A 17006-nucleotide genomic window follows, 5' to 3' on the forward strand; every position below is an offset into this window, starting at 1 on the left:
TGTAAGATTTGTAAGAAAAATCCTCCTTGCTTGCTGGTCTTTGTGTTCAACTCCTCTTCACTGTTAACCTCGGAGTGGGCAATCTAGAGAAAATGAATGTCTTCTCCCAGCAGTTTTCCAACATTGAGGGTCTCCCACAGCGTTTTATCATGTCGGCACCCCGACCTCCTCAAGTAAAATCCGCCCACAACAACGTCAGAAGGAAGTCTTACAATTTTCTGAACTATAATATCGGGCTCATTAAGCCACAAAGACACATTGAATGAGTCACCTAGTGACTGCATTCATTTTGAGATGAAGTATGTCTTCAGCTCAACAGTTGACTGATTGATCGATTACGTTGTATTCTGGCTTCTCAATTATTTATCAGAGCAGCACGTCATAGTGTTTGACAGAAAATTGTCTGCCCCATTAGTCACCAACACAAACCAGCACAAAACCTTCACAAATACATTTTAAGATTCATCAAAATATTCAAATTCGTCTGGTACAAAGTTAAATTCTTTATATGTTAAATTCATTGAGTTGAATGCTTTAGTGGTGAAAAGTAGCAGTGAACCGTAATATACTGTAGATACAGTGAACCTTGAGAATCTTCAAAAAGATAGTAAAGATAGTTATCGATTTGTCACTTAAAATACTTCTTAAATACATCCGGACTGACAACTGTATTTTCCTCTCTGGCTTTGCAGCTGCTGGAGCTGTTCGACAGCGAGGACCCGAGGGAGAGGGACTTCCTGAAGACCATCCTGCATCGGATTTACGGAAAGTTCCTGGGGTTGCGAGCCTTCATCAGGAAGCAGATCAACAACATTTTCTTACGGTGAGTTGACAGCAGCCAGAAAACATCTATAATTTCGTATTACTTAATAAGGAATCGTGTCCTCGGGTTCTCAGTTTTGCTCCTCCCAGCTTGTCCAAATATGGTCACTTCTGGCCCCAAAAAACTAAGATGGCAAATAGAGGCTTCAAATTGGCAGTTCGTAAACCACTGGGTCGATTGCAGCTTGGTGGTACTTTTCAAATTGGGGCAGAGTTTGTAGGGTTGAGCGTTGCTGGTCAATCAAACACAGACCACACAACTTGTGTACTGCCTTGATAATGACACAGCGCAGCTGCTGCTAGCGAAAGGTCATAATTTCTTGTTATGCTTATCAATGCTTAAAAAACCCGGTCAGCTTCCTGACTACTTAAAAAAAAAAAAAAAAAGAGAGAGAGAGATATAAAGGTAAAGTGTATATGAATGTGCTGAGAACACAGAGACAGAGTGATGGTTTAGAGTCCAAGCGAGACAACCAAAAGAATTTAACTTTATTTCCTTATTTTGTTTTATAGCATATACATAACCATCAGACTCAGAGTTGATTGTCTACTTTTGGTTTTTAGTGTCTCCTTTTATTTCAGTAATTACCTCCAGTTCAGACATAAAATACAAACTTGTCTTAGTGTTTCCTCATGCATAAAAGCTTTTGGTTTTTGACTCTACCGCTGTTTTAATCTGCCTGAATTTAATGGTTCTTCAGGTGCAGTTGGGACTTTTTGGTTCCCACCTTTGTTCCCGAGTTGGATTTCTTTGGTATCACAGTTACTGGAACTGTTTGGTCCAGAAAAGGTTATGACTGAGGATGAACTGTCTTCATTGTGGTTATAAAAGGCAGTTTTCCTGAGGGAGTTCTGGACCTCTTTCCACTCAGAATCAGTTTACATCTGCACGGACAAATGTCTTCCATCGACTCAAGCTCTGGCCTGTAGTTTCCGGTCTTAGTTTTCAGATGACCCCAGAATGCACGTTATGGGCTAAAATTAGATGTTCAAACCATCTTAAAGATTATTTTCTCAACAGACAGATTCACTGTAACCTTCTTGAAAACAGAGCGGAAACACAAATGTTCAGCTGGAGGCGTCACTTACTCGCAGCAGCAGCAGCAATGTGTTACGTCTTTACTGCTCCTGTTGCTGCGTGACAATGAGCTTTAGATGATTGAAACAGGGGACACTTGATGTCGTTTCCAACAGGCAAGGTAGCAAAATGGGTGCACCCACTTTGACCATCTGCCATGGAGGATAAAAATAGTGCCACAGTTGTCAGGCTCTGTCTGAACATACCAGGGTTGCACAGCTAGATGGAAATGTGTTACCAAACAGAGGAGGTGAATGATGTATGGATCATTAAGTTACATAAGAGCCTTTTGGTCTACAGATAAATGTGTTTATTTTTTCCCAGATAATTCTTCTGAGTTAAAGACTTTGCAGGCAGGTGATCCATGTTTCCTGAAGGCTGTGATTCAGTGGCAGCGCAGTGCAAGCAGACTGCTGGCTTCAACTTGAATATAACTCAATATAAAGGGGATTTTACATGATGAGTTTTGAGGTCTGTGTGTGAGATTTGATTTATACAACCCAGCTCCTGAATCAGTGACACTGTTTAAAAGGAGCACATTACTGGGCACAGCATGAATCAATTGTTCTGATCAGTGCACTTTGCTTTTACAGCTGCGATGTGTTTCATAATTTCTGTCGTCAATGTGTTTGTGACTGTTGCAGGTTCATTTATGAAACTGAACACTTCAATGGAGTTGCTGAACTGCTAGAGATTCTGGGAAGGTGAGTAACAAAAGTTTAGACCAGAGCTGGTTATTAGATTATTTATTAATTGATTAGTTGATTAATCTTATCAGTGTAAACACCAAACATGAACTGGTTACAGCTTCTCCAATGTGAGAATTTCATGCTTTTCTTGTCCTATATGACAGTAATCCGAGTGTTTTTTTGAGTTCTTTGTTTGATAAAGGAAACTACGATAATTTGTCAACATGGGCTCTGGGAAATTATGATATGCAGAGTCTAAATAAAACCTCAATATATCTTTATAATCCTGGAAACTCAGTTGGGCGTCAAAAATATTGAGTGCATTTGTCCTTTAGTGTTGACATTTTGTAAAATTTTTTATTGTGTATGCTCACAAATCAAAATTGTTTTAGTCTGTGAGGTGGATCTGAATGGATGTAACCAGCAGTATCTTAAATCCAGGCGTCTTTCTGTGAGTTTTACTGCAGGCAGTTCAGGGTTTGAGGTTTTAAATCGGTTCGTGCAGATTGTTACGTTTGTCCGATGACGTGGACGACTTGTGCTCTCTCACGGACCAAAACTGAAATGCCCCTCAGGCTTCTTCTCTTCTGTCATTTCCAGGCTGTGATTGCAACGAATTCTCTCCATATCTCTTTTCCACGGCGCAAACCAAATATTCACAGCCGTGCTCTGCTCGGATCTCGCAGTATTTGGTTCATGCTGCGTTTCAATGATGCCTCTAACGTGCAGAAAGGAGGGAACTGTCACAGATACAAGGCCACTGAGCAGGAGAGTGTAGATCACGTTGAGGAAAACTTTGCAACACAAATTGTGATTGAGCATGGGACCGTCTACATGTTTCACCAGCCACGTTAACAATAAACCAATATCAGGTTTAGGGAGGTCCAATTATCACAGGCAGCAGCTTTGGGTTTCTACCCATCCACTGCAGGTCCATCTATGCTACTTTAAGTTAATGCTACTACTGTTAATATGTGGATAAATAGTGGAGCTACTGAGCAGGTGTGAAGCAACGTTGTCTTGCTGTGTCTCTGTTTACAGTATCATCAACGGGTTTGCGTTGCCTCTGAAGGCGGAGCACAAGCAGTTCCTGATGAAGGTGCTCATCCCGTTACACACAGCTAAAGGATTGGCTCTTTTTCACGCGCAGGTAGAAGACACGTCACTTTGGTGTTTTTTTTGTCTGTATTTGACTTCAAATCCTCAAACACTTTTTCATATCATTGCACAGGAAATATGTGTGAGCTATTACAGCTGTTTGTAAGAATTGTCTCTGCAGGATTTAGCATGTCAGTGGTTTAATGTCTCTACTGTAGCACCTTCTAGTGGCTTGGAAATGAAAGTACCTGGCTGATTGATTTTGACTGTTTTAGTCCATTTTCAGATATGCCAGAGGGAATTGATTAGAATAATACATATTTAACAAGTGATATCTTTTCAGACGAGGTTTGCGTGATGCTGTCTTTCGTTCAGTTTGTGTTTTTTACATTCTGTTCTCATTTCCCGTTTTGTTCCTTCTGTGCTCCTCAGCTGGCCTACTGTGTGGTCCAGTTCTTAGAGAAGGATCCTACGCTCACAGAGCCGGTATCTTTTCTCTTTTTTTTCATCATTCCTCCCACTCAAAGGCCTTCAGCACTAAATTTGTCTACACTGCGGAGATATGTGTCGTGGGTGCTAGAAAGCGCCCACTCAAACAGGCATGAGAGAGAAATTCTCAATAAATGTTCTGTTATCTCTGCAGGTGATCCGTGGTCTGCTGAAGTTTTGGCCTAAAACCTGCAGCCAGAAAGAGGTAGCCTATAAATACACTGCACACTTATATCAACTGTCAAATGCATTTTAATGCTCTGCTTCATGCGACGCACCTCTTCTCCAATCAGGTGATGTTTCTGGGTGAAATCGAAGAGATTCTGGATGTCATTGAACCAACGCAGTTCAAAAAGATCCAGGAGCCATTGTTCAAACAGATCTCTAAATGTGTGGCCAACCCACATTTTCAGGTACATTGACAATAAACAAACAAACAGACACAGTTTGCTTTGAGCCTCAAATATTCTGTAGTCTTTGTCTATATCAATGAGGAGAGGCTGAATAATAAATGCACCTCCTCTGATGCAGCACATTTGATGCAACAACACAAACTGCATCCTTGAAAAATGACCGTCAAGGTCAGCCAACACCAACAAACACTGAACATTGTAACTTCCATGAAAGTTATTGAGGTTATTACCTTAAGCTAGCTGTGCCTAGTAAATCAAAAACTGAGTGTATTTTCCTTGTGCAGTGAAGCTTGCAATGACTTTCACATAAAGAGGACTCGAGACAAATTGTCATTACATTTCCACAATGACGTGTGACAGGAGCTTCGGTCGTCTCTCTTCTGTACATCTACACCGTCAAACAATACAATCCCAGCTTCAGTCAACTTTGCTTTATGGATTTTTTAAAAACCTCTTGACAGTCTTCCTACTTTCTTTCCGTTGACACAGGTAGCAGAGCGAGCGCTGTACTTCTGGAATAACGAGTACATTCTCAGCCTCATCGAGGAGAACATCGATAAGATCCTTCCCATCATGTTCGCCAACCTGTACAGAATCTCCAAAGAGCACTGGAACCCGTACGTACCGTCTCCACACACTGCTGTTCTGCCACAGTAACTCCGGATAGTGTTCAGATCGTGTGCTGGGTGAAGAAAAACTGTGGTGTTATGAAGAGAATCTCAAGGTCAAAGAATCACTTACTGATACTTCAGAGCGTTCAGCCACATCTTTCAATCCTTATAAAAAGGGCCGATTCCGTTTGGATTCTGTACAAAAGTCCCAAATGAACATCGGTGCACAGAAATCTGTGCAGATATTGGAGGTGAAGGTAAAACAAATCTCTGCATACATTTCCTGCTTTATTCAGGAATAACAGATATTTGTGTCACCAGCTTCTTTATTGTTTTAACTGGAAAATGGATATTTTTTTAATGGTTTTTTTGGGTTAAGTATGACCTAAAAGCTCATTAAAATATCACAGTTTGCATAAATGTATCTTTAAATATGTTGACTAATGCATCACTTACAGTAGCTCAAATGTTTTAATACTTGTGCACCAGTTAAATCAGTTGAGAGCTTTACATGCTAGTTTTGTGGTTTATGTAAAGGGACACTTCACCCAAATTGCAACAGAACAATTTCTCATTAGACTCTTGTGTTTTCTAATTATGCAGATAGTTTGGGATTTTATTCGGGGTTTTTTAAGTTTTGAGGTTTCTGCTGCCACCTTAACTGAATGTGGACAAAATACATTCACAGTTTTGAAAAAGAAAATTTAGAAAAAAAAGTTTCTTCTCAAAATTATTGACTTGCTGTTAAAATGTTTTATTGGAATTACTTTGAAATAGTTCAGGTTGTCTGAAATGACCCTTTTAATCCAGCAGCTAAATTGATGTTCTGAATTGAAATAGCTCTCTTACAAACAAACAACAGTTTACATTCAGTGTTACACACCAGAACATGTTGTATGTCTTCTGAGGTCAGATGTGATGACCGCTTGCTTTACGTAGAAACATCGCTTCAACCTTTAACCTCGACATCCTCCGTTAAGCAGCACGTGTGTGTTTGGTGTTTCAGTCGTGTTACTGATGGCAGCGTGTCTCTGCTGCGTTGCAGGACAATCGTAGCTCTGGTCTACAACGTGCTGAAGACACTGATGGAGATGAACTGCACGCTGTTCGATGAGTTGACATCCTCCTATAATGCAGAAAGGCAACGGTGAGTAGCAGTGACATTCTTTTTACTCGTGTTTATTGTCGTCTGCTGGGCGTCCGGTCACTTTCAGTAACTGTCGATGAATCCACTAAATCTGTTGTCTAAACTATAAAAGTGGTTCATCGCAGTGTCTCTCAGTCTGTTGGTTTTCTGTCCTACCACAAAAGTGATGTGATTTATGATGTATTAGGGTATGAGGTTTGTCTTTAGCCCTTTCCACCCGGCGGGTCTCGGTGTCGGGACCAGGCAGTATCTGTTTTGAAAATATAAACAATGCCATTTTTCAAATCGATATTTTATTTATTTAAAAATGAAGAAAAATGATCCAGTTCATGCAACATTTATGACAGTTTATTTATTTATTTTTTATTTTACATTGCTGGTCAGTGTGTCTGCTTGATCGTGTCTATGGCTTTACATTAGTAATTTGGACATTTTTATTATATTGTTACTCTACTCTCAGATTTGACTGCTCGCTAATTGGTGGTGCATTAGATGAGGAGTTAGCACAGTCAAACATTTGTAAACCGTATGTCCTCTTATTTCGTTGGGTTTTAGCAGTGTGTGAAGGCGTTGTGTATTACTGCACTATTTTTAATCAAATACGTGGCACAAAAATTGTAAGAATTTGGCTCACAACCTAACTAATAAGGAAAAATGTGGGCCCTGAAGCTACCCAAGGTGGGAACCATGGGTCCAAATGTACTCTGGTCCCTTTTGGATTTTGTCACTTTTCGGAAGTGAATTTATGCGTCTGGTTCAGGAACGTTTTGCAGGAGTCCAACATTGACTTTTGAAATTGCCACATTTGGAGAGGATGGCGCTACTTGAAGCCTCAATTAGGTCGAAAAGTGTTGTATTGGAAACATGTAAGAATGCTCAAAGTGATGGACAGAGTTTGTTTCATTTACCGTCCGGTTTCTGCTTCTTTTTTTGGGTCTTTTTAAATAATAGTATAAAAATGTTGTTTTTCCAGGGAGAAGAAGAAAGAGCAGGAGAGGGACGAGCTGTGGAAGAAGCTGGACGAGTTGAAGCTCAGCAACGCCACTCTGGTCCAGAACAACAGCCACGGGCTCGCAAGTGTCCAAAACAACAACAACAACAACAACAACAACAATAGTAACAATACCAATGACAACCAGGACAAGAGCGCTGATGATGATGATGATGGTGATGCTGCTGCTGCTGCAGCTGCAGTCACCGCAGGCGACAAAGATCCTGATGCCACTGTGGCAGCCAGCGACAGCACCCCATGTGCCAAATGACAGCGGATGTCAGTTTTTTATTCAGTAACGGTTTGACACCGTGTTCAGGACCGTCACGGGAGGATTGGAGATGTAAACACACAAATCACACCTCAACAGTATATTAAATCTACTTAGAGTGACTTAGAACGCCAGCATTTCTTTGGCAGAAAAAAAAAATATATATTTCAACTTAAAACTATTTTTGGATGTTACAGTGTGGCTGCAGTATATTGTTTATTTGTCTGATCAAAGATTTATCCTTTCGCATTTAGTTTCTTAAATGAAAAAGATTTTTTTGCGTTATATTCATTGTATGATACACGGGAGGGGAGAAATTAATAATGACTTGAATTTAATATTTCCAGTTGTGCTGCACTTAGAAAAGCTGAATAGCTTTTTAAAGATGTCTATTTTCAATGTGCTTTTCCTCAATGCTGCCAACACTTGGGTGCAAACCTTAAGAGAGAAGGGAAAGGCAGATTTGTGGGAGTGTTTCGGGCAGACGGGACCAGACCCAAAATCAAACATTAAGTGTCCATTAAGAAACAGAAAAAGACTATTTTCAGGAGCAGCAGCAGAAGAAGAAGAGAGTCACCTCCTGTTAGAGGGAGAGAACACGGCCAAAACCATAAATCACAATGAAATTAATCCCACAAATGGAGTGACAGCTGCGGAAGTGTCTCCATGGACTTAAAGCTAATTAACACTTGGGGTAAGTGTCATGTTTGTGAGACTATTTCTGTGTTTCAGGTGTTGATGAATATTTTTTAATCTGGGTGAAAACATGAAGCTAATAGTTGTAATAGCAAAACACCTGCATTTATGAAATTATTTACACTAAAGTATTGAGAGGACTTTCCAAGAATGCAATGTTTTTCAAAATGAATTAAAGGAATAGTTCAACACTTTGTGAAATACTTTTATTATTATTCAAGTAAATATGAAGCTACAGACAGTTAGCTCAACATAGCAAAAAGACTGGAAAGAGGGGGAAGCAGCTAGCCTGAAATAAAACAAACAAAAACATCCAAAGCTCAGGAATGAACACATTATATATTATTTGTGTAATCTTTACAAACACTGTAATGCTAAAGGGGTTGTGGACTATAATGTGTTGATTTGTTGGCTTTCAAGGTGCCGGTCAGCGTGTTCTGTTAGTTTTCGGCTGGCTGTTCACCCGTGTTTTTAGTATTTTAGGCCGATTGGCTGCGAGCTGTAACTTAATATTTACTATGTAGACACAAGACCTTTTTTGTGATATATTATTTCTCAAAAGGGTGAACTATTCATTTAAACAGTGGATTTAAAAAGATAAAAACACAAGAGACCTACAGTACTATATTTTTCCAGAGGATTGACGAGGCTGATATTTTTGAATGTTTGGTTTTGCAGCAGGATTTCGACGGGATGCAGGATGCGCTTGAGTGTATATTTGTTGCATATGTAAACATGTTAGTTTGGAGGCTACTTAAAGGGAAATGCCACTCAGTTTCAGATGTTATGTACAGTGTAATGTTTCTGTGGTCTGGAGATATGCAGTCATTTGTTCTAGAAACATGAAGGGTTGTCGTTCAAATATGAAAAGCAAAGACTCAATTTGTCTTTCCACTTATTCAGCATTTGATTGCTTTTTGTGGCTCCATGAATCCTTATAAGAGTTTTTGTTACCAAACAAGGCTTATTATGACGTAGTAATAGCAGAAAACCCCGCAGGAGTGTTGTCACTCGACTTTTTAAAGTCACATTTGTTTATATTCTCCAGTTTCTGATGTTTGGAGCTGATAAATGTGTCCATGATCTCAATCTCAGACTGCCACAGATCACAGGAACGACTTCTGAGAGTTGTTTTTAAATTGAACGGTGTTCCCTCTGAACCTCGGTGTCTGCTCTCTTACTTTTAAGTTCCTATTTTAGGTCCAGTCTTTTCTGATGCCTTTCTGTCAGTACAGCATTCCAGCCTCCGTGACGTTTAAAGAAACTACGTGGGGAACCTGTTTTGTAATCACAGATCTTATTTAGGTTTCACCATTAAATAAAGTCTACTCTATCTTTCTATTTAAAGCGTAACTACCAGTCCTTTTTTTTTTTTTTACACTTAGGTGCTAGTTTTCAGTACATCATGTTGGCCAGCAGATGGCGCCAGGTTGTTGTTTTTCTGTGCCGTTTGATTCTGCCTGTCATCGCCCAAGAACACTTTTTTATTTATCAAATAACTTCACACAAAGTGCAGTAAAATCAAACACAGGTTTTCAAGGTTCTTGCCACAGTTGTTCTGTGGATTTCTTCTGTCTCAGTGTCTTAATATAATCCCGTTGTCCCTTATAGCCAGGTGTCTAATCACAGCAGGTGTGCTAAAGCTGCCAGTGATTCCTCGCAACGAAAGTTTAGAGCTGAGCACCGTATAATTCTGGGATTTAAGGCTGTTGTTTTGTAGCACATTATAGGAGACCTGCAGGACATACAGGATGCATTACAGGCAGTGAAGTTATATGTTAGTTCCCAGTGTTTTAGGCTCTTCTTCCTATTTCTGCACTTAAAAAGGTCCATGATGAAAATTGCTGAGCTAAGCAGTGGTACTTTAGCAGGCTCTGCTGGTGATACGTGGTTATATCGTTCATTGTTTTTATTTAATTTTTGTGTTTTGTTGTTGTACACTGAGGGTATCATTTTTAATTTGTTGATCACCAGCACCACTGCTCTGAGTCAACACATCATCTGAAAGGTCAAAGTGGTTTTTAGAACTTGCCCTCAAGTGGCCAAAAACAAAATATTTGGTTTAAGAGTTTTTTAAAAAGTTGGAAAAAAACCCCAGCTAAAAGATATAAAAAGGAAAGATAAAATGTGAGAAGATTGAACCTCAAAAGAGCTATAGAATAAATGGTCAAAATAATTTCCAACCTAGTCTAGATTAAAAATGAATCAACATTTTAAAGACTCTTTATTTCTGTCTACCCAAATGTTTATTGTTGTTGCCACTCATCTGATTGACAGTCGGTGACGTTTGTCGCCTCTGGGACTCCATACCTACTGGAGCAGAGACCTTTCCTCCCGACAGACGAGTTAACCCTTCTGGATCGGATCACATCCTGCATGTGTTTTAACACACCTCATGCTCCAAGTTACCATGACGACGCACCAGCCCCGCATAAAAGAAAGTCAGCTTCAGGCACACGCATATCTCGCTTTGAGAGACGCAGCGTCAGGAACAACCAATGCCTCTGAACTCCTCCAGTGACAACCGGACAATCTCTGCCTTCACGTCCAAACTCACCCCTGCTGCTGACATATGTGTGGGACTGGCCATTCTCCTCGTCGGTATGTGCATTTAACTGCTCTCTCCCTTTCTCTCTTACCTCTCTGTCCTTCACTAGCCAGTGGCCACAGACTCATTGTTAGAATATGTGATTTTTTTTTTTATTTTTTATTTTTTATTTTTTAATCTGCTAAAATGAAACACAAATACACTTTTATTATTTCAAAAGTCACTTTCAAAGTAGTATTTCCTGAAACTAAAGGAAATAAATTGATTTTATCTGTAAGGTTCATTAGGAAAGTCCTCTGGCAGATTTCATAACCTATTTTCAGCAAAGCAATACACATTCAGTTTTCCTTTTCTCTCCCTTATGTAGCTTTGTGGTCTTAACAAATGTTTTATTTTACACCCAAGATACAGTTTCAATTATTATTCTGTGCGTCCTGAACTTTATATTTGACGTATTGTTTTATTGACCCGCAGGGCTCGGTGAATCATGAGGCTGATTATAGCAGAGTGAGAGTAATTAGACTAATGGATGTGTGTGAGTGTGTTTTGCAGTAATGACACTTGTACACTTGCATGCACTGCCAGGTGCCGGATCAAATGTTAATACTGTAGTTAGTCTGCATGCTGTCCCTAGTATGTTCTCATGAGGAGCCAATTAGATGTTCTCATTGCTATGGGAAATACACATACTGTAGATTTTTGTAAATTAATGTCAAAAAACGAGAGCAACTTTTAAAACCATTAAAATTCCACTCTCGATAAAATATTGCTTTCTGTCTAGTTGATTTATAAATGAATATATCTCTATAAGGCAATAATCTCCGTTTTGTGTTTACATTTGTGCTGCCTCCAAGTGGCCAACATTTAAAAAAATGAATGCATGTTTAATTGAATCCTTTTTTGACTCCGGTCTTCTTCTCCGCTGCACAGTTCTGCTCTCCGTTCTGGGCAACGGGCTGGTGCTGCTGATCTGTTACCGTAGGAGGAAGAAGATGGCGGGCTCGGAGCTGCTGTGCGTCAACCTGGCCGTGGTCGACTTCCTCTGCTGCGTCTGCTTCTACCCCCTCTCCATCCTATCCTCCTTCCACCACGCCTGGCTGGGAGAGCACGTCACATGTGTTTACTACAGCCTCGGCTGCTACATCTTCGGCCTGTGTGGCATGTTCACCATCACGGCCATCAGCGTCATCCGCTACCTGAAGACCTGCTACAGCTTGGTTTACGGTTGGGGCGGTTGTTGTTGATTTGTTACAGACAGTCAAAGGTTTGATGGTGCAAGGACAAACAAATGTAATAATCCTTCATCAAAGTTACCCACGAAACCCTTTATGCTCAATACTGGATCTTCTTTGTGTAGATCGAGCAAAGTGAGGGAGAGACTATTAATTTGAAAACAGAACAAACATGTGACTGGATGCAGGAGATCCTACATTAACCCAACAAGCATACAATTTTCAAAATATGAATTTATGGCATGAGTAAGACTTCATCTGTTAAAATGAGGCGCAATCAAAAAGTTCAGAAACTGGTGGTGTTGCACACACACAGAGAGCACGGCGCAGTGATGCAGAAGGAAGCTAAATCCTTTGTGTGTAAGTAGTCTAAGTTTCACCACAGAGAAGAAACATCAGATTTGGTGTAACATTTTTGGGAAACAGAAAGAAGCTGGAGGGAACAGAATCCGGTGAGGAGGGATGGTTGGAAGCGACAATCGTGTTATTATAGGCAGGAAACTTGTGACTTTTTAAAGCGCTGAGTGGACACGTTGTTGTGTTCGAGAACCAAAGTGCCACCACGTTAAATTCAGATCTTCAGCGCTGGATGTTTCCTCTCAGATGCCTCCGAACGTCAAAGTGGAACTCCGTGTTGACGGTCAGACTCTTGGGGTCGTTTTGCTCTCTTGAAACGTGAATGTCCTTAAACCACGTCTCCAGTCTCAGTGCTTCATTGACGTTGATTTTCTGAGGCACATTAAGGGTCTCTGTTACAGACTTCCTAAGTTTAACACACATTTTGACGTGTGCTCTCTGCTCAAGTTTCAAGGCCATTGTGAAATTGCAAATGCATGAATACTAGCGGTCACAACAACGTGTGTGACTCAGGGGCCGATGTTGATCCAGCAATGTAAACCGGACTACGTACGTATGAAGGTCATAGCTTCCTCCTGCTCCGTACACATTACTTTTTGCTTCTCATGCGCAACAGGAACAGTCTGGGAACGTTTTGGTCACACCTCGTATTTCTCTGCAGCAACGGACCGGTGGAATAAACTTTACAGTTTTTATTCTCAGATGTCTCCCATGTTTTGAACTTTGGAAATTACGAAACTCATCCAAGAAACAGTCGAGCACATAATCCCCTGGAACATTCAGAGGTCCCTGTTGGTTCATATTTTTAGCTTTTCCGCAGATCCATGCTAACTGTTTCCCACTATTTCTAGTCTTTATTCGAAGCTAAGCTAACCAGCTGTTGACTGTAGTTTCATATTTATCTAACTTCTGGCAAAAAAAAGTAGTCATGTCATGTCATGTCCTAAAATGAAGTATTAGATCAGCTGAGTCGTGGATTGTATACATGTCCAGTCTGTAATCCAGGTTTTTTTCTTTCTCACAGCAGAGTGGCTCAAAGGAGCCAACATTCGGCTAGTGTGCTGTTGCATCTGGCTGGTCGCCACGGTGTGGTCCAGCTTCCCTCTGTTTGGCTGGGGCGAGTACGTCCCTGAGCCTTACGGTCTGTCCTGCACCGTTGCCTGGAGGCGTTATCATACCTCAGCAAAGGACGCCTTCTATGTCATCTGTTCCTTCGCCTGCTTCACGCTGGTTCCTGTCATCCTCATCGTAGTGTCACAGTGTCGGATCCTCTACAAGGTGTCTCGCTTCTCCTCCTCGCTGTCCTCAAGAGGCATCCGCAACAACCTGCGTCATTCTGAGAAGCGACTCTCCATGGTGAGATGCGGTTGATTTATTGCGACTTGACCATAGACTGTATATAAAAGTGGAAAAAGCTTCTGGGTCTGAAAAACGAGGCCGATGCAGAAGCGCTTTCAGCTGCAATACCGCCGAGCGTTGCTCGAGGTCGGCTCCAAAAAGCCTCCAGCTCCATAGGCTCCCATTCAACTTCTCTCAGGAAATACGAAGTCAATACAGTTATTTTGGTTTTGCTACATGAAGTCGGCCCTTCTTATTAGTTTTCTAGCTGTCCATCGGACAATAATCCCGTCATTAATTAAAAATAAGCCGAACCAGTCATTTTTCCCATGCTGGATATGAACATTTCCCATGAATCTATAAGAACAAAAAGCAAAGACTAGTGAAAGAAAGTATGAAAAAAAAATTCTACCTTTAATTGGTGGTATCTCAACCTCCAGGTCTTCAACCTCCAGGTCTTCAACCTCCAGGTCTTCAACTCGGTTGAGGTTAGAAAATATTCAAAGAAAATAAAAGATTCTGGCTGTTACTTTGAAGTGACAGTACTGAAAAATGCGTCTGTTCAGAAGGAGAAACCCCGCAAACTTGAAACACATAGCACCAATATTGCAAACTGAATCAGACATGCAGAGATATCGATGGTTACACCTAATGCTTATAAACATACTGTTTTTATGTGGTAAAAGACAAATAATGTCCCTGTTATTTAAACCAAATCTGCAATACTATGTCACCAGTTCATCTACACAAGGCGTTTTGTAGAAATATATCCACAAAAGCTAGTATGGTTGATTTATTCTTAGAAGTTTGACTTTAATCTTGAAATCTCAACTTTATTCTTGAAATGCAAAATGTAAAAAAATGTCTTTCCCTTTTCTTTTCTTTTATGTGGCTCTAATACTACGTTATAGTTTTGCTCCTGAAAATAGAATCATGTGACCAATGCTGTCATTTTTTTTATTCACATGACTGTAAGACATTCATTACGAGGAAAATGTAGACATAGGACGTTGTTCACTGTTTCACCGCATGACCATTACTTTGTTTTTTGCAAGAGGATTGTTTCCCAGGACACGTGCTTCTTGCTGCCTTTATTTACTTGTGTGCGTCATAAAAGAAGATTCATTACGTTTCTGCTTTTACAGCATTGGTGTGTTTCCAGTTTACAAAATGATCCCCCCTACTCTCTTACTTCCTCTTCCAGATGTTTTTCTGCATTAGTTTGGGTTTTGTGATTGCCTGGGCGCCGTACGCTGTCGTGTCCTTCATCTCCATTTTCCACAATGAGCACTGGGACATGGCTCCTGAGGGTTTTGTTTTCCCCGCCCTCTTTGCCAAAAGCTCTCATATCTACAACCCGTTCATCTACTTCTTCTTCAACAAAACTTTCCAGCGGGAGCTGCACTGCCTGCTTCTCTCATGCTACCACAAGCTCGGGGGAAACCGAGTGGGGGTCCACACCGCCACGGGCCACCAAGCCCCACACCCCATCCACATTCAGCTCCAAGAACGGGGCTGCGATCAAAAGAAGATCTTTGCTTCTTCTCACGACAGAACTCACAGCAAGAGTGAGCCTAAAGTCAAAGTGACGCACACCTGCAACAGCCATGTACTCGGCAGGCCGGTGTACACCTGCTGGGGGTCCACGTCAAAGAACGGCCCCACCATCTCGGACAAAAACCCTGCCAAGGACTCCCAGCCAGTCTCTATATAAACTATATCACTGCTGGCACAGGGACGGGGAGCTATGATTTAAGGCAGCGTGGTTAAACGTCACACAGATAAAAAAAAAAAATGCTTTTACACTATTTTACTGAAGGCTGGGAAACAGAAAGAAGCTGGAGGGAACAGAATCCGGTGAGGAGGGATGGTTGGAAGCGACAATCGTGTTATTATAGACAGGAAACGTGACTTTTTAATGCGCTGAGTGGACACGTTGTTGTGTTCGAGAACCAAAGTGCCATCACGAATTTATATTTGGGTATGATTCACATCTGTTGAGGGCACAAAGACACACAATTGTAATTTACAGTATACGTCGACATCATTTTGTTTACTGCTGACGTGAGATGACAAACATTGGAGAGGCCATCCCAAAATCATATCAAGCTGTCTCTCTGAGGATGTTATTTTGTTCAGCATGCTGGATCACTGTTGTGGCTAACAGGCACGGCTAAATGGAGCTGAACCATCATTCACATAACCTGTGTTTTGTTGCACTAGTGGCACGGCGCTGGAGACAGCTGTCACTCCAGACTGAAATATCTAAGCAACTGCTGGATGGACTTCCATGAAAAATGAATTACACCCGGTAAAGCTCAGTATATAATCCTTACTGAACAGACTCTGAAATCATTCCACCGTTTTGATGTTGTGAACTTTCACAAAGTGTAAACATGAGAATTAATGAATCAGCAGTTATATTTTTGCTGGTTAAACCAGTTCTAGCTTTACCACCCTGCAAATTTGCAGCTTGCTCAATGCTAGAGCTCAATACTAAATGTGTTCTATGATTCCTGTGAATCTCTAATTTTTGGTATTTGTTGTTGTCACAGAACACAAAGAAACAGGAAAACTTGATGTTTCTCTGAAATTTGCTGAAAAGGAATGATTTTGAAGCATTTTCGTATTTCTTCTCTGACTACACTTATATATAAACTTACTGTTTTTCTGCCTTTATTGAAAAAAAAAATGGATCCAAATAAAAAAACAAAACAGACAGAAACGACAGCAAGGATCACGACTGATGAACAACATTTACAAGATACAACTCCGTTCATTAACCATTTGGAATAGGATGAACAAGCATGAGCAGAAATTTGCAGAAGAATTTGTGCAGAAAGGCAGCTGCTTTAGGAGTTGAGTTTTATTTTGAAAATCAAGAATCTGAAAAAATTATCTGGTTTAAAATTTGTGTTCAGAAAGTACCAGACTGTGTTGGAACAATAAAGCGTGGATGAGGGAATGTCACAGTCTGAGGCTCTTTTGCTATTTTTTTTTAACATTGGTGCGGATGAACTTGTTTTTTATTGACGGATTCACAAACTAAAAAGAGATCTGCCAAAAATGACTGAAGCAACAGCAGTAGATCGATGAGCGGGATAATGATCCAAAGCATACCAGCTGCCCGTTGAAAGAAGATTTTTCCCCGGAGAAAATCAAAGACTCAGACTGGCCCTAGCAGAGACCTGACTTAAATCACATAGCAACTATGGGATATGAAGGA

The 17006-nt window shown here is 40.7% G+C and overlaps 2 protein-coding genes across 2 annotated transcripts in view; both read left to right on the forward strand.

Moving 5' to 3' along the window:
* Positions 1-9652, forward strand: part of ppp2r5a (protein phosphatase 2, regulatory subunit B', alpha isoform) — a 37287-nt gene extending 27635 nt beyond the window's left edge. Inside the window, exons 5-13 of the mRNA XM_069173925.1 lie at positions 693-823; positions 2545-2604; positions 3631-3739; positions 4120-4173; positions 4331-4381; positions 4470-4589; positions 5079-5206; positions 6246-6347; positions 7321-9652. Coding sequence (XP_069030026.1) covers positions 693-823; positions 2545-2604; positions 3631-3739; positions 4120-4173; positions 4331-4381; positions 4470-4589; positions 5079-5206; positions 6246-6347; positions 7321-7609 — 1044 coding nt within the window. The 3' untranslated portion in view covers positions 7610-9652. The remainder of the gene's footprint in view (positions 1-692; positions 824-2544; positions 2605-3630; positions 3740-4119; positions 4174-4330; positions 4382-4469; positions 4590-5078; positions 5207-6245; positions 6348-7320) is intronic.
* A 70-nt stretch (positions 9653-9722) lies between these two features.
* On the forward strand, positions 9723-16750 carry opn8c (opsin 8, group member c). Its single transcript, XM_069173937.1, has 4 exons — positions 9723-10906; positions 11784-12077; positions 13467-13798; positions 14985-16750. The coding sequence occupies exons 1-4, from the start codon at positions 10804-10806 to the stop codon at positions 15492-15494; spliced, it is 1239 nt and encodes a 412-aa protein (XP_069030038.1). The 5' UTR covers positions 9723-10803; the 3' UTR covers positions 15495-16750.
* The last annotated feature ends 256 nt before the right edge of the window (positions 16751-17006 follow it).

Source organism: Embiotoca jacksoni, unplaced genomic scaffold (assembly GCF_022577435.1).
Source record: "Embiotoca jacksoni isolate LCO1_2020_lvr unplaced genomic scaffold, fEmbJac1.0.p SCAF_101, whole genome shotgun sequence".
Lineage (NCBI taxonomy): Eukaryota > Metazoa > Chordata > Actinopteri > Embiotocidae > Embiotoca > Embiotoca jacksoni.